The 18,646-nt window shown below is 36.3% G+C and overlaps 1 protein-coding gene across 2 annotated transcripts in view; it reads left to right on the top strand.

The window, feature by feature from the left end:
• Positions 1 to 18,646, top strand: part of WAPL (WAPL cohesin release factor) — an 85,481-nt gene that overhangs the window by 18,887 nt on the left and 47,948 nt on the right. Inside the window, exons 3-4 of one of the 2 annotated variants that reach the window (XM_044659156.1) lie at positions 7,222 to 8,265; positions 13,685 to 13,803. In XM_044659156.1, the coding sequence (XP_044515091.1) occupies positions 7,222 to 8,265; positions 13,685 to 13,803 (1,163 nt within the window). The remainder of the gene's footprint in view (positions 1 to 7,221; positions 8,266 to 13,684; positions 13,804 to 18,646) is intronic. The other variant, XM_044659158.1, reaches the window with a different exon arrangement.

Below are 18,646 nucleotides of genomic sequence, written 5' to 3'. Positions count from 1 at the left end.
GACCTCAAGGCCATGGCATATATATATAGGAACTAGTTAAAGGAACTCACGATGTTTAGCTTGAAGAAGAGAAGACTTAAAAGTAATAAGACAAGTCTCTTCAAGTATTAGAAAATCTGTCTTGGGGAAAGAAAGATTTTTTTTTCCTGCTTGATCTCACCATTTCAGTGGTATAGAAATGGCAGAAAAATTTAGGTTCAATATAAATAACTTGATATCCTTTGTTAAAAGCCTTATGTGGAGAACTACTTTTCAGGTATCTTAGAGAGGGGACTCTGTGACCTTTTAAGGTACCTTTTAGTTCTGGGATTATTTGATTATGTGAGCTTACTCTTGAAGGTTTGAAGAAAAAATCCTCGAAGTATTGAAGTTTGTAGAAAAGGAGAAGGGAAATAGGTAAAAGTGAAATAATTGTCTTCAATTGAATTCCAGTTCTGCTACTAACTATATGATCTTGAGCAGTGATGGCAAACCTTTTAGAGACCACATGCCATGCTCTGCCCCTGGAGCTCTCATACTGTGTGTGTGTGTGGGGGGGCGCCACCCACTCCCCCACTCTTACCCCAGACAGGGGAAAGAGGAAGTGCTCCCATTGGGCTGCTGGGCGGAGCAATGAGGTGAAATGGGAAAAAACTGTCCTCAGGCCCAGTGGAGAGGGAGAAGGTAGCAGCTTGGCTGAGTCCTTCTGCCTTTCTAATAGCAAACTCTGATGGGTGAGCACAGGGCATGTGCCCTCCCTGGCATGAGTGCCAGAGATCATCACCACAGATCTTGAGTGTATATATGTGTAGATATACATACCTTTGATTATGCATATATGGTGTGTATCTTAGCACTTCAAAAGACAACTTCAATTAGCAATATCACATTTTGATTTTATCAGAACATAGTGCTTGACATCTAGTCTCTAAAAGCCAGAAGTATGACTCCTCCCCACCTCCTTGACCTAAGGAATATTATTACTTTCTTGAAACTTTATTTTTTGAACTTGATAAATCTTAGGAATATAACCTTTGATAGGTCTGAGATAGCCTAGTCTCTAGCTGAAAAGTTGAAGCACATCTGAAAGAAGAATCAAAACTGTTTCGTTTCACTCAAGCAAGCATTAATTTTCTACTTTGTGCTAGGCACTGTTCTAAATGCTAGTATTACAAAGGCAAAAAGAAGTAATCTTTGTCCTCAGACAGCTTTCTTTCTATATGTGAGATAAGAGTTATTTTGAGGAAGAAAATACTAGCAGCTCAGTGGAGGAAGATAGTAATTAGGATAGGTTTCTCATAGGAGTTGGGTCTTGAGCCTTGAAGGCAACTCTTTAAGAAAAGTTTGTTTCCAAGAAACTCATCCCTAGTTTCTTCTGCTTTGAAGCAGAACTAAGTTTGTTCTAGACATTTGAGGACAGCCTATACAAAGTCACAGAGGCAGGAAACAGTGATGTTGACAAAGGAGCAGCCTATGCTATTTTGCCTCAGTGATAGAAAGTCATGTGCCCTAAACCTACAGAAAGGCAGGATGGAGCCAGATGATGAAAAGTGTCAGTTAAATCCTAGCAGCAGACAGGAGCACTGCCTCCTTTCTCTATGCCTTTTGCTCCTGTTGTAAGTGGCAGTCAGTATTTTAACCTCAAAACTTTTGCCTTGAGCTCCAGCATGGTTTTCTCCATGCTGTGACTTGGAGTGTGAGATGCTGTCAAATGCATTGGGAAAAAGTAACAAAAATGGAAACTGAGTGTGCTATACAAAGGGCCTGAGTCTTGATTCCGATGATGAACTTTGAGAGCTCAGCTACTACCCTTCTTGTGGAGACAGTAGATACTGGCTGTGGGATGTGCTTATTTGTTTTTAGTTCTGCCAACTTTTTTCTTTGGTTAAATTCATCTAGACAATTGCTTTCTGAGAGAGGCGAGCTAGGCATTGTTATATTGGGAAATAAAAATGCAGTAAAAATAATTTAACAATTAGAAAGTTAAACACTCATTACATTTTACTGTATAGTCAGTGCTATGGATGGTGTCAGTTTTTTTTAGGGCATAACACAAAACCTTATTTACTCCCAGAATGTGGCTAAAATAAGAGTACTAATAGAATTTGCCTGAACCCTGGGTCTTATGAGTAGAGGGACATGAAATTTAGGAGCAAAGTCTGATATCTCCTCCTTGTTTCCTGGTTTTAGATCTTGCCTTAAATATAATTTTGGAATACCATATTGTTCTGAACATGACTTGTATCCTAAATACAAAACTGATTTAAAATCCAATTCAATGCTTATTAAGCATGTCCTAATGTGTAAGGTTCTCTGTCACTTGGGATTTAAAGATAAACATGAAAATAAAAAAGAATGCTGACAACTTTAAAGGTAAAGGGAATGTCTTATAAAAAGGTAGCACGAGTGAAAGCCTTGAATAAAATTGCTTAGAGTATATTTCAGCTGTCGGGGCTGGGAGGTACGGAGATGGCCTACCCAAATTAGGACAGGTTTGGCTTCGTGTGGACTATATTTGGAAAATATGGTAAGGAGAATTTGACTTATGCTCTTCTGCCTTTTCTGTGCACCTTTCCTATAAGATACTCAGTGTCTTTATACTAACCTATATGCTTTCTCCCCAATCAAAACTCATTCCTTTTCTGGAGTAGTAAGTACTAAGGAAGTTGTAAGAGGAAAGCACGCAGATTAAAATCCCACTAATTCATTTATAAATTGCCATCACTGGTTAGGGGAGGCATATTAGGTTTTTCTTGGGGTTCCCCATTAGGTTAACTTTTCCTTTTTTACAAGTACTTGGCTTTCTTCTAATTTCCAGATTCAACTGATTCCCTCTAAGTACAGTTTTGTTTGACAGCCACAATAGTCTCAATTGTCACTGCAGTCCCTCTCTGTGTGTGTCATTTTTATGCCAGAGAATTTTGTAAAAAATAAATTTTTTATCAGTTGATTTTTTTTTTGTCTTAAATGTTTTGTTAATACATTTTTTCCCTTAGATTTTTGTCTTTTTATTATAAAATTTTTATTTTCACTGATATCTTTTGTTTTCCCATCACATTCATTTCCAAACTATCTTTCATCCCTCCTTTTCCCAGTGATTCCTTGTAACAAATAATTAGAAGGGGGGGGGAGTAGCTAGGCAAAACCAATTAATGTATGTAACATATATCATAGTATATGCAATAGTTAACCAAAGTGCCCCACTTTAGTGTTCTCAATAATGTACCATAATTTGTTTATGTAGCATGCCAATAGTTATTTTCCCTCCTTTCTCGAGGAATTCAGCACTCAATTCACTCTCTCTTTTCTGCAAACCTGCCCTTAGATTTGAGAGTTTTACTATATCCACATAGGTACTTCCTTGTACCTTCTTGTCATTGCCCCCTACTTTTGTCAGGCCATTAACTTTCTCTCTTTCTAACCTTTAACCCAATAGCCATTTCAGCTCTACACTGTCTAATACTTGTAAAGCCCTTGTTTCCTTATCTTGTCCTCACTCATCATTTGCCAAATCTTATCTTTGGATTTGCCCACTATCATATCTATCAGGTCATGGAATGAGCTAGAGGAACTTATGTACTATACCAAGTGTGGGTATAGTACACATTTATGTTATCTAACCTCAATTAAACCCATAATGCCACAAAGTTGTCCTTTCATTCCTTCCTGATGAATTCCCTATCTCATTCCCCTCAAAAAAACCCTTCATATCTTCAGTGCTACCCTCCACCCCTTTCACTATGAACTCTACCTGTTCTTTTCACCTCAAAAACACATCTCCCACTCACTCCTCTTTGTCCCATACTCTTCTCTTCCCCAAAGACTACCCTCTTCATGCACCCCTGGAGTCTATCTCCTCCCATTTTTCTCTGGCTTACTACTTTCTCAGACGTTTTTTTCTCCTCCATCTCTTTCCTTATTCCTTTAAAGCATGTGTGGGTCCAAAACTTTTACTCTATACTTTGCCATATCCTCAAGTTGTCCTATTTCTTCCTTCCCTTTCTCAATTAAACTCTTTTTTTAAAAGTTTTTGATATTTTAATATCACCTATAGTATCTCCTATATTCCTCCTTCTCAAAAAACCAGACCATGTGACTGATAGTATTTTTTGAAGAGAGAAAATTTAGCACAACTGATTAGATACATTTAAAAAGTGGAAAAACATATGCAGTGTTTAATACCTGTGAAATTCCTCCACAAAAGGGTAGGTAGGAATGTTTTCACATGTCTCTTATTTGAGTCCTGTTTAATCTTTATAATTTTTACTATATTTACTTTTTAATTTTGGGAATGTTTCCTTTCCATTTGCATTGTTTGTAGTTGACTTTGTATGTTGTTTTCTTGGCTCTATACTTTTTTGTGTCAGTTCATGTAGATCTTTCCATGTTTCTCTGTATCACAGCATTTCTTGTTCAGTCATTGCAGTTGTTTCTTACTCTGATCCTGTTTGGGGTTTTCTTGCAAAGATATTGGAGTGATTTGCATTTCCTTTTCCCAGCCTATTTTACAGAGGAGGAAACTGAGGAAAATAGAATTAAGTGACTTGCGCAGGGTCACACAGTTTGTGTCTGGGATCAGGAATGAGTTTGACCAGTAATTTATCCACTGAACCATGTAGCATAGTAATGTTCCATTACATTCATGGACCAGAATTTGTTTAGGCAGTCGCCAGTTAGTGGGGTTCTATTTTGTTTCCAATTCTTAAATATTACAAAAAGTATTGCTGTTACTATTTTGAAGTAAATTGGGACTTTTTTTCCTTAACAATGGCATCCTTGGGGTATAAGCCCAGTAATGGAATCTCTGGTTCAAAGGATATAGATATTTTTGTTGCCACTTTATAGGCCTAATTCTAAACTGCTTTCTGAAGTAGTTATACCACATTAAAGCTCCATCAACAGTGTATTAGTAGACCCATTTTTCCAGAACACCACCAACATTGACTTGCCATTTTTGGCATTTTGCCAACTTGCAGGGTGAAACCTCACTTCAACTGAACTCTTATAAAAAGCTATTGCTACTCAGGACATCTATGTCCACTTCTCTCACTTCTGAACACTTGGCAGTCCTACTTCAGATTTCATTGTCACTCAGCTGAAACTGCTCTCTTCAAAATTGCCATTTCCAACAGTCTTTTCTGAATTTTAGTCTGTCTTGACCTGTGTGCTGCATTTGACTCTGCTGACTGCTTCCTGGGCAATCTCTCTGGTTTTTCATGACAAAACTTTTTCTTGCTGGCTCATTATCCAGATCATGCTTCCAAACTGTGGGTTTTCCCCAGGTTCTGTCCTGGGTGCTCTTGTCTCTTCACTGCTCTCTTGATGACCTCAGTGAAATCCCGGGTTTCATTATCACCAATATACAAATGATTCCTAGAAGTATGTCCATGCCAGGCTTTTCCTTAGGCTTTTCTGCATCACCAGTTGCTTTTTGGACATTTCAAAGGGCATGTCTTGGGAAGAATCTTATTTTTCATGGAGTAGATCTGATCATGTTCCTGTTTCACTTTCAAAGCCTATGAAGTCTAGGCCCAGTTTGCACCCCCCCCCTTTTTTTTTTAAGTCTTTATTCTATATTGGTTTCTAAGGCAGAAAAGTGGTGAAGGACAGGCGTTGAGGGTTAAGTGACTTGCACAAGATCTATACAACTAGGATGTGTCTGAGGTCAGATTTGAACCCACAACCTCCCAGCTCTAGCTAGACCTGGCACACTATCTCCTGAGCCAGCTAGTTGTACAACCTTCTCCCTCACCCCATTTTTATTTTTGTAACTTCATTGGAAAATTATTCTCTTTCTACCCTTTCCTTACATCTCCTGTTTCTGTGCCTATGTTAGGGGCAGCTGGGTAGCTCAGTGGATTGAGAGCCAGGCCTAGAGACGGGAGGTCCTAGGTTCAAATCCAGCCTCAGACACTTCCCAGCTGTGTGACCCTGGGCAAGTCACTTGACCCCCATTGCCTACCCTTACCACTCTTCCACCTATAAGTCAATACACAGAAGTTAAGGGTTTAAAAAAAAAATTAAAAAAAAAAAAAAAAAAAAAACCTCCTGTCTCTAGGCCTGGCTCTCAATCCACTGAGCTACCCAGCTGCCCCGACTTCATTCATTCATTCATTCATTCATTCATTCATTCATTCATTCATTCGTTTGTTTGTTTGTTTGTTTATTTATTTTAACCCTTACCTTCCTTCTTGGTATTGACTCCAAGGCAGAAGAGTGGTAAGGGTAGGCAATGGGGGTCAAGTGACTTGCCCAGGGTCACACAGCTGGGAAGTGTCTGAGGCCAGATTTGAACCTAGGACCTCCCATCTCTAGGCCTGGCTCTCAATCCACTGAGCTACCCAGCTGCGACTTTGGTGGTCGCTTCATTTCTGAATGCTCTCCCTCCTTATCTCTCTTCATAGAGACCTTCCCTGGTAATTCAAAATTACTTTGCAGTCACAGTTACCAATAGTTTTAGTGTATAAGCTATTTATCTATTTTCTTTATTCCAAACCCATAGTCACTGTCTGCCCTGCACCATAATCTCCCTCTTCCCCCACCAAGCCCCTGTATGGAAGGAAGGGGAAGAGTAGTGTGCATTTTCTTTACTCTTGTCCATATGCCCCATTATTTTACTAAGAGTGGAAACGAATGTGTTTTGCATTCGTTTTAACCATTTATCTTTAATTTTAGAGATTCTTTTTTAAAAGACAATTTATGAAACTTTACTAAAGCAGAAAAAACAATGCACATATGTTAAATGAATTCCTAGAAATGTATAAATTGGTAAGTGAGATCAATGTAATACACATAGGACCCATTTGTTGAAAGTAATAGTATAAGTTACTATATAAGGGGAAGGTGACATTAAGCTTTATGTGGGGTAATTTTAATCCTAGGCATTCTGTTCTCCAAATGTTTTAGTGGTGGAAGTTTTATCAACCAAAACAAAAATCAAATAAGTAACCCCGTTTAAGTTTTGCTAAATATTTTTAAAATTATGTTGACATTGTGCTGATTGTTGATTAATCAAATATAGATTCAAGGTCATTAGCTTATATCATAAATAGGAATAGCTTTATTCTCCCAGCACCTAGCAAAGTTCTTCCATAATGATCGAAAGTAAAGGTGATTTAAATATTAAGATAAGGGGTTGATCTTTTTAATGTAATGTTAAATCTCTGGATGTATTTTAAGAATTTCTCATTTCATAATTATTTGGTAATCCTGCTAATATTTCATTTTTTTCTACTTTTGTAGATAAAATGCAGAATTTTAATGACAATGAAAAGAACAGTCACTTTATTTACAAGCATACTGAAGGTGGTAATAAACAATCCAACCTTGAAACCACAGCCATTTCTGGATATAAAGTTGAAGCCAAGGATTCATATGATACTTGGAATTCCCAAATTGGAAAAAGGTCAGACTCTCCATCAGAAATGTCCCAGACCAAGGTTTCCCTACGAACTGGTTTATATGAATGGGATGATGTTGCAGATAACAGAGCAGGAGATTATATTTTAAGTTTGGGTAGTGACCATCATTTGGAGATAAAAAGTAAGGAGGAGTTTACCGATAAAGATGAAATGGGAAATCTACAAGAAGCCATTAACGAAGACCTTCTGCAAAGTGTTCTCAGGCCAAGCAACTGCAGGACGTACTGTAGGTCCAGTAAAGCAAAATCATCACAAGGGGCATCACATTTTGATAAGCTAATGGATGGCACCAGTCAATCTTTAGCCAAAACAAATAATGAATCAAATCAAGATGGCCTGAATCCAGTTCGAAAAGTTGGTGTAAGTTGTGGGACCAGTTTCAGAGGGACAGTAGGACGGACTAGAGACTACACTGTTTTGCATCCGTCTTGCCTATCAGTTTGTAATGTCACCATACAGGATACAATGGAGCGGAGCATGGATGAATTCACTGCAGCAGCTCCTACGGACTTGGGTGAAGCTGGCCGCCTAAGAAAGAAGGCAGATATTGCTACCACCAAGACTACCACTAGACATCGACCTAGCAATACCAAATCCAAAAAGGATGTCAAACTTGAATTTTTTGGGTTTGAAGACAACGATGAGGCAAAGGTTGATGAAGGAGGTTCTGGAAGTTCTAATTACAAAATTAAATATTTTGGATTTGATGACCTCAGTGAAAGTGAGGATGAGGATGAGGATGACTGGCAAGTAGAAAGAAAAGCAAGCAAAAAAAGAACTAAATCAGCACCATCAGTATCCTTTCAGCCTCCAACAGAAAGCAATGATAATTATTCCCAGGATAGTCAATCTAATGCAAATCCAGGTAAGTGATTTCTTTAAATGAATACTAATATTAAAGACATTAAAATTATTTTCAGAATCAACTCACAGAGTGGTAGTGAGGTTCACATGGAATGTTGTATTTGGATTTTCTATTTTGGTCTGAACCTATGGCCTATGAGAACCTCCTCAACAAGGCAGATCAGCATCTCTCCTGAATGCTGATATAGTTTCCTGAAGTAATGAGAGGTTACAGGTCTTGTCCAGGGCTCCCCAGGGATTATGTGTCAGACAGGGCATGAACCCAGATCTTCCTGACTCTTAGCTGATTCTTTGTCCATTTTGCCTTGCTTCTTATAGCTTAATGAAAGTATCTTGTTCAGGTCAGTCAGATCAAAATTCCATTGTTAACTATTTACAAGTATGAACATTTCACAACCAAAACCAATGAAGCATTTTAATGGTCAGTTCAGAATTGGGGGGAAACCATTTAATAGTTGGAAAAGGTTTTTTCAGGTTATTTTGTTTGTTTTTCATTCTATAGGAATTATAAGTGAAGAAAAAATGTAAATTTGTATCTCAGTCTTTACCCAGTATCTTTAGATTTAAATTTCAGTGCATAGGAGTTTCAAGAATGAGACTAATTCAGCTTGTTTAGATGTTTAGTTGTGTCTGACTACATGACCCTGTTTTCTTGGCAAAGATATTTAGGTTGGTTTGCCATTTCCTTCTCCAGTTTGTCCCCATTTTACAGATGAGGAACTGAGGCAGATAGTTGTGACTTGCCTATGATCACACAGCTAGTAACCGAAGCTGGATAAGAATTCAGATCTTCTTGACTCCGGTTCTGGCATGCCCTCTACTGTATCACCTAGCTGCCTCTAGCTGCAGCTAGCAGCTGGTATTAATGATATTGAATAAAGGAGAGCTCTAAATTCTTTCTTCTGAGTTATTAAGCAGTTGGTTTTAGGTGAAGGAAACAAGCATCCTCCCCATCTCTTCCCTTTCCTAAGTAAAACACTTAAACCAATCTAGACTGATTAAAAAAAAAATCCAATGATCTTATTCAGCTATTTGGTCATACTTCATAGTGAAGATTCATTTTGGTTGTGTAGAACATAGGAAAATATGACTTTAGGACATTGGCCCCAAAGACTTGAGAGACTTTTTTCACAGATTTTATTACATCTCAGAAAATAAACCAACCCAAAAAGATTACATTATTATTTGTATATGGTCCGGTAATTACAGAATTTGAGATCTGGAATGGACTGTAGCTATTTAGTTCAATCCGTATCCAAAAATAATTCCCACTGTATCATATCCAATGAGTGTTCTATCCCTTCTCTACTTAATAAATATTCCCTAAGAAGGGGGAACCCAAAACTTTTTGTTCACTATTGTTAAGCTGTATGGGCAACACATCTAATCCCTTTAGTTACTAAAAAACAGCTATTGCTTGTCCCACTCAGTCTTCTTAGGCTAATTATCCCCATTTTCTTTAGTTCATTTTTATGTGACATGTGCCCTTAAAGACTCTTAGCATTTTGGTTGTTCTCCTAGACCCTACAATTTGAGTCCTACTCCAAATTGTGTCCAAAATTGAACATGACATTCTGGAGGAGATATAACTAGGGCAGAGAGAGTACTATCACCTCCTTATTCCTGGAAGTGATGCTTCTTAGTGCAGCCCAAGATTACACCAACTTCTTTGGCTGCCATATCACAACACTAACAGATTGAGCTTATGATCCAGGATAAACTTCAGATCTTTTTCAAGACAGCTGTTGTCTGACCATGCTTCTCCTGTCTCATAAACTTGTGGAAGTAACATTTTGTGCCTCAGAATAAGACTGTATTTATCCCTATTGCATTTCATTTTATTAACTTCATTTTAGTCCACAGTGTTGACTATTCCTTCAAACTTTGCCATCTACTGGGAACTTGCCATTTATATCTTGTTTCAGGCCACTGATTAAAAAAAAATGTAAAATAACAGAGGGCCAAGAACAGATCACTAGGATATACCACTGGGGACCCAGCTATAAATTACTATTTGATTCTACTAGCTATTAAGCTGATTATATTGTTTAATCTTCACCTTTCCACCTTCTCCACAAGAATAGTATGAAATACTTATCAGAAGCAAATTCTCTCCATTATGTTGCCTTTTTTTTTTTTTTTTTTTAAGTGTCATCTCTCCGTGACCTGGAGGTCAAAGACCAATGAGTAAATTCAGGTATAGATAAGCCTTCAGAGAAAGGAAGTTAAAGAACCAAGGAACCAATGAGAAAGGAAGCTGGTTCTATAGGCACTGTCCCCTGGGTTCCAGGCAAATTAACAAACTGTAGTTGATTCCTGAGATGTGATGTGTGAGAGTTAGTAAATGGAGAAAAGAGTTTATAAGTGGAGACCAGGTGGTCTTTGGGGGCTTCTGGCAGGATCATGGGGAGCAGAAGGAACCCTTGTCCAACTTAGCCACAGGCCCATCATGGCAGCAAAAAATTAGAAAACTAGGTCTCTCTCAACCTCTTTCCTACTTTTTCTTCCCTTTACTACTCCTATTACTTTGATTTAATAAAGTTATTAAGCTACTATCAGCCTCATAATTTTAATTATTACATACTTCTATCATAAGTTTTGCTAAAATGGCAGCTAGATTGCATAGTGGATAGAAAGCCAGGCCTGGAGTCAAATTTTACCTTTCTGACAGGAAATACTAAGACAGAAGGTAAGGGTATTTTTTTCCCCCTATTTTAAAATTTTGCTAAAATCTAGGTAAAATATTGAGAGAAGAACTGTGGATGTAGAAACTCAGAAGGAAAACATTTGATTTTTCACTTGTTTTATATGGGTATTAGATGTGGGGTTTTGGTTTTTAAAAGATTATTACAAAAAATGAATGATACGGGAATAGATATTGAGTGAAAATACAGGTATAACCCGGTGGAATTTCTTGTCAGGGAGAAGTGAAAAGGGGGAGGAAAAGAACATGAATTATGTAACCATGGAAAAATACTTAAATTTAAAAAATTTTTAAATCTAGGTAAACTATGTCCATAGCAATTCCTGTCAGAAAGGGAAATGTTATTATTACTTTGCTATTACCACTTTCCTATGTAGAAGTTAACCAACTATCTCTTTTAATAGTCTATTCTATTTGGCTCATGTTAAAATGAAGACTCTTCTCTCTCTTTTTTAGAAAACTGAAACATTTGCCCATCTCCATTCTAACAGTACCTTTCCTTTTTCCACAACCTTTCATATATCACTAACTGTGACTCTGAAGTCACATCTTTTCATTCTTTCTGGACCTGAGGACCTGTTCATCTAGGTCAGGTGATAATCAGAGGCAACTAGATTCTCTCTCAACTTGTCATGGAAATCATTGCAGGAACTTTACAACTGAGTAGAAGTGTAGAGCAAGCTCTGGTGTGCCATAATAAATTGGAAAGATTTCTTGGCTAGAGGCTTTTTTTTTTTAAGACTAACTTTTCTTGAATTAAGAGAATGACCCATTAGGAGAAACTTTTTGGATAGAAAATTACTTTTTAAGTTACTGCAACTCATTGAGGAGTTAAGAGGAGCCTGTGAGGATTTCAGATCTATTAGTATGATAATTTAATAAACATTAAGTACCTACTATGTACCAAGCACTATTTTAAGGACTGGAAATTAGACAAAAGACCGTTCCTGCTCTCAAAGAGCTTGTATTCTAATAGGGAAGATAGCATCTAAACAACCTTTATAAATAATCTGTGTCTAGGATAAATTGGAGATAATCATGGAGAAAAGGCTCCAGCATTAAGGGGGAATTGGGAAAGACTTTGCTTAAGGTGTAGTTTTAGCTGGGATTTGAAGGAAGCCAAGAAGGTAGAGATGAAGAGAGAGTTGTATGTGTGGGTGTAGGGGACCAGCAAATGAAAATTCCCAGTCAGGAATGGAGTATCTGTAGGATACTAGATGGTAGAATACTGGAGGGCTGTTAAGGTAGGAGGGAACTGGATTAAGAAGGTTTTAAAAGCCAGAGGATTCTGTAATTGGTTCCTAAAGGTGATGGAATGGGGTTTGAAAAAGTGGATAACATGATAAAATTTAGAATATCATTTTGATAGCCATATAGAAGATGGACTGGAGTGGGATGACTTGAATCATGGAGACCAAACTTAATTGATAATCTGCCATATTGTTTTATTATTTAAACATTCTTCAATAAAAATTGTGCTAAATTATTCAAAATTAGGGCTGCACCAAACTTTAGATTTTTTGGTAGTAATTAAGATTGTGGATTATAAATTAAAAGGAATACCCAAACTGAAATCTCATGTCCTTCAAATTAAAATAGGCATTTTGTCAAAAATTCATAGGCCTATAGAGAGCTAGAGTTAGAAGTACTTAAGATTATCTAGTCCAACTCCCTATTTTTGCAGACTAGGTAGCAGAGGTTCAGTGGAGGATAATAGACAGTAGTCAAGATGCAGGATTTAGTTTTACTGACTCCAGAACCTATTCTCTTTCCACTGTACTGGTTCTTTTATCTCTCTCTCTCTTTTTTTTTTTTTTTTTTTGGTGACTTTTAGAAGTCTTAATGTTAGGTTTTAAGTGGCTTTATGGACCCTTTCAAGCTGACCATAATAACACATAGCCAGATTTCTTAGGTTTAAGGTTGAGTAAATTACCAGTTTAATTTTTCTGCCATCCATAAATATTTTATTAAAACACTTTCCCTCTCTTCTCCTCCCTCTCCCTCCACATTGGAATGTCCTTAGCCTATATTGTATATATCTGTATGTAACATAGAACATTATAGTGACTAAAAAGCCCACCCTGGACTCAGGAATATCTGGAGGTCTGTCATTTATTAGTGCTTAGCATATCTCACTAGGACAGAATACTGAAATCACAGATCCAGAGTATAAGTGTGTAAGTAATATAGAGTTACTGGATATAAATGTATAATCCATTTAATGCAGATAGAACAAACCCTCTAGTCTGTAATTTAGAAAGTTTAGTGTTTGGTATTGTCTTAGAAGTTGCAAGGTGGTGGGGAAAGAGTGATATAAACTATATTTGGAACCCAGACTTTCTTGGCTTTTAAGTTCACAATTCTCTCCACCATGCAGTGCTTTTTATAGAGAGAGATTTAAAATGAAAGCCTTGTGTTTTCTTTTGGGAATAGGCCTTTTTTGGGCTCTACAGAGAAGAAGACTGCTAGGTCAGACATGACCAGTGTATCTAGTATTTGCCTAGTTGTTTTTCTCCTTACAAAAGAAGGATTAGGTCTAGAGGTGGGTCCCCCCCAGCAATGACTAAAAAGAAATATGATGCCTTTCATCTATATCTATGTGTAATAAAAACCTCTTCCATACATTTCTTTCTGTGTCTTTATATTTTTTCACAGTAATTTTATTTAGTAGATAATTAAAACTGTAGAATTTGCTGGTTATGAATTACCATTGCAGATTTTTTGGACTTTTCAGAGGATTCACCTGGTGTGCCTGGAAATATAAAGAAGACTACAAATAAACAAGGAGATAAATCAAAGGAAAACACTAGGAAGATTTTTAGTGGCCCTAAACGAGTAAGTACTATTGACCGTTTTGTTCTTTGAAATTGTCCTCCCTAATTTCTACTTTTGCTCTTTAAAGAAAAAGTTTGGATCACTAAGAAGTTTATGGTACAAAATAAAATGTTGCTTTTGCATATGGTTCTTATTGATGGGACAGTTTTAAAAGTTGAAGCATTTTTTGCTTAATGTTCAGACTTTTAATTTCAACTTATAGAACTTAAAAATTGTGTAATATTTTTTCCTCCCCTTTCAAGTCAACTTGAAAGAAGAGTGTCTTGGAGTTTTTGGTCTTTATACCAGCTTCCAAGTGTGTTGTCTGAGTGCCTCCTCAAAAATAACTTATTTATTAGTGCTTATGGTACATGAACTGTTCATTTAGCCTGTGGAAAGAGTCTTATTGATTAATCACATTCTGACACATCTCAAATTTGTTTATTGGACTAGATCTATGTTGGCAAACCTATGGCACGTGTGCCAGATGGGGCTGTTCACTTCTCCCTCTCCACACATGCCTGACATTTCTCATATCACCTACCCCTCTGCCTGGCAGCCCAATGGGATGCTTCCTTCCTCCCTTGTCTGCAGTAAGATTGGAGGCTCACATGCCATGTGAGGGTTGCAGTTTGGGCACTTGATCTCTAAAAGGTTCACCATCACTGGACTAGATCATCTTTAAGGTCTTTTTTCCAGCTTCAAATCTGATCCAACAATACTTTCCATTTAATATTTCAGGTGAGGTAGTGGGGACAATTGTTTAAATGGTTTAGAAAACAGTGTTTAAAATTAGTTCATATGAGTTTAGGCTTAGACTAAAATAAACTGGACATCTAAATAGCACTTTTAAAATGTTAAATACAAAATATCAATGGTACAGCATCTTTAGATTGTCATGACTGTAAAATTGGGAAATTGTAAAATGTTGCACATACTGTCAAATATAGTCAACATGGTAGTTTTTCTCTCAACCCTTGTTTCTATTACAAGGAATAGGTTGCCGGGCATCAATGGGCCAGGATATATTTAGAAAGGAATGTGATACTAAAAGAAAAGGTATCACTAAAAATAAGATAACCTTTTTTTTTTAGGTATCATGTTCATGTCTACTGAAGTAAAGAAATGAAAATAAATTTCAGAGCTAAAATTATACTTAGGTTAAATATGAAGACCGGGTTTAAATGGTGCTGCCCCTCAAGAAGCCCAGCTCAGTATTAATTATTCCTTTTGATGAGTCTAAACAAAAGCCCTAATTGTTTATAACTTGGTGGTATTATACTGGTCATCAGTAATAGAAGCCATATCCTCTACATGTGGCTCAGAAATGGGGAAACATTTTTTTTTTTTGTTAATTCACATTTACATGATGCATGCATATACATGCATCATTTCTGTGTATAGTCTCATGGTTTTCATTTTTCTTCACAAGAAGAAAAAATAGTTCCATTCTGTTATATCCAGCTCCCACATTTTAATAAAGAATTTGACGAAGTTAAACTTATGGTTAGTGGTAAAGGCAGAACCAGAAAACATGAGTAACTACAACACTGTTCTACTAATTTAGTGTTTTTTGCTGTTCCATGATGTATCTCTCCTAAAAAATGCTTCTTGAAAGCTCTAAGAGCTCTTTTTTTAGGTCCCATAAACGGTAGTTTTCAGTTGTATGATGACAATATCAAGGCCTTTAGAAGCCTTCTCTGATTTAGAAGATTCTGGCAGAATCTTATCATCAAACAAGGATGTGGACTATTAGTCTAAAAGTAGTGCTTTTTACTAAATGGATGGTATATATAGTAGGTTAAAGAATGAAGAAGACAAAAAGGTTCAAATTGCAGTTGATTTATGGAATGGTGCATATTCCTTTAGAAAAGATGAAAGAAAATATTTAGGTAATTACTAGATAATGATAAGCATGGAAAAATGCAGGAAAATGAAAAAAATAAGTGAGTTACATATGCAATAAAAGAAGAAATATCAGAACTCAATTAATATTCGTGACGAACAAGAAAAGGAACATGTTTTTTGTTTTGCTGTTGAGAAGAATTTGTTTCTAAATCAGTTTGTTTCTCATATAAATAAGGAGTAGGACTAGTTTTAGAGGATTTCAGGTGAAAGAAGCTCCCTCTGCCAAAGTAGACTGGCATTTTCTCTGCCTTTTAGAATCATAGAGTTAGTTGCCTAGAGTTCTGAATGGTTAAATAACTTAACCATAGGCTATCCAATATGATACTTCATTGTACTATAGAGGATGTGTTGAGTAGGTTATAAGAAACAACCTCTGAAATCTTAACCCACTGTTTTGATATGACTCACACTAAGATGGATTAGAGATATAGCCTTGTTCCTTAACTGGAAGGCTTATTGTTTGTTTCCATAAGGATCACATCTAATATAATGGTCACAAGACACTCATGATTAAATAAATGTTTATACGTCTTTTTTATGTAAGAAACTGCCAGAAAAATCTTTTGTAAAAAACAAGATAACTTTCCATACATGTAGCTTTAGTTTTTAAATTTGTTCTCCTTTATTAAAAATGTTTTCAATCAGCAAAGATCAATCTTCTCTTTCATCATACCCAACTAAAAGAAAATCAAATCCTCTGCTAAAACAAGTATAGTCAAACAAAATAAATAAAATTTCTGGATTTACCACTTATAAAACATCTCATTTTTTACTTAAGAGTCCTTCACCTCTCTTTATTAGTAGATAAATAACAAGTTTCATCATGAATTCTCTGTAGTTATGGTTGATTAATAAATTGATCAGATCTTTCATAGTTGTTTGTCTTTATGATATTGTCATCATGTAACAATATCCTGTTTTTGCTTACTTCACTTTGCATCATTTCATACAAGATTTTTCCATTTCCATCATAATTTCTTAGAGCAAAATAGTATCTATTACATAAATATTTCAAATTGATTGCTTTCCTCTCGGGAGGTGTTCTTTTGGACTAGAGGTTTTTCACTATAATGTTATTTATTTATTTATTTATTTATTTTAAACCCTTGTACTTTCAGTGTATTGTCTCATAGGTGGAAGATTGGTAAGGGTAGGCAATGGGGGTCAAGTGACTTGCCCAGGGTCACACAGCTGGGAAGTGGCTGAGGCCGGGTTTGAACCTAGGACCTCCTGTCTCTAGGCCTGGCTCTCACTCCACTGAGCTACCCAGCTGCCCTATAATGTTATTTTATTAATTATTGTAATTCTACTCATTGCATCCTATATTCGTTCATAAAGATAGCAAAAAGTAATATTCTGTTACGTTCATAAGCCACAATTTATTTATCCATTTATCCATTATCTAGTAGAAAGACACCTCCTGAATTTTCAGTTTGGATTTACCAAAAACAGCTACTATGAATATTTTGTACATATTTCTTTGTTCTTTGATTTTTGGAATATGAATCTATTAGTGATATATCTGAGCTTAAGGAGATACACACAGTTTAGTGACTTTGGGGGAAACATGGTTACAAATTGCTATCCAAAATTGCTGGTCTAATTCATAGCTTTACCAGCAGTGCACTTGTCCTACAGCCTCCTACAGTATGTCATTTTCTTTTTGGTAAGAATAAGATGAAATCTCAAATTTGCTTTAATTTGCATTTGTCTCATTTTTAGTGATTTGGAGCATCTTTTCCATAGTATTGTTGATATATTAGGTTTCTTCCTTTGAAAACTTCTTTTCATATATACCAGTGATTCCCAAAGTGGGCGCTACTGCCCCCTGGTGGGTGCTGCAGCCATCAAGGGAGGCAGTGATGGGCACAGGTGCATTTATCTTTCCTATTAATTGCTATTAAAATTTTTTTAGATTTAATTTCCAGGGGGCTAAGTAATATTTTTTCTGGAAAGGGGGCGGTAGGCTAAAAAGGTTTGGGAACCACTGATATATACTTTGACCCTTATCGTTTAGATTTGAATCAGTCCTTTATATCCTAGATATGAGACCTTTAACGAAAAAGACTACCTTTGTAATTTTGTATAATCAAACCTCACCATCTGTAAATTGCTTCCTTAGTCATGAACTTCCTCCCCCCCCCCCCCCACATAGATTTGAAGATTTTTTTTTTTTCTTTACTCCTTTAAATTGCTTATGGTGTGACTTCATATTTAGGTCATGTATTTCATTTGGATTCTAATCTTAGTATATAGTGTGAGGTGTTTGTCTAAACCCAGTTTCTGCCAGACTGCTGTTCAGGTGATAATTTTGTTGGCTTCCTCCCCTGCTAAATTTGAGATGAAGATTGAGTTATCCTCCTTAGACGGTAGTTTGCTCTTCTTTAGTACTTCATGAAATATTAGAAGTTGTTGGGGAAATCTTTGGATCCTTTGAAAGGAAAAAAAGTTTTCTCTGATAAAATATTAATTATAACTTAAAGAAGGGTTTTGGAAAATTCTGATTTTTTTTTCCCCCACTTGAAAAATAAATTATTGAGAAACATCCAGGGACATGCTCTCCTAGATACATTAATTTCAATTTAATGAAAGTAACCATTGTCCCATCCTTCACCCTTAAAAACGCATATCATCATGTCTCTAATGATGTTGAAATATAGTGCCTATAGTTCCATAATGCCTTCATTCCATTTGTTTCTCTTGGGTTCTATTAATTTCTTATATATGACTATAGTAAAAGTTAAGCAGTTGTTAACTGTAGAACTGAAATGTATTAAACCAGTCTATTCCCTGCTAATAGCCGTAAGTTCTAATACTCATAAAAAAAAAAATTTGTACTCTTTTTGAGGGGGTAAGGTTGGAGTGGGGATTGTGGTTCCTATTATATTTTCTGGCCCATTATCCACACGTTGTCCAGTTACCCAGTCAGATTAGTTGTTTCTTCCTTCACAATATG

This window comes from Gracilinanus agilis, chromosome 2, assembly GCF_016433145.1.
Source record: "Gracilinanus agilis isolate LMUSP501 chromosome 2, AgileGrace, whole genome shotgun sequence".
In the NCBI taxonomy this organism is placed as follows: domain Eukaryota; kingdom Metazoa; phylum Chordata; class Mammalia; order Didelphimorphia; family Didelphidae; genus Gracilinanus; species Gracilinanus agilis.
The sequence above is the reverse complement of the archived record's forward strand: the minus strand, read 5'-3'. Positions and strand labels throughout refer to the sequence as shown.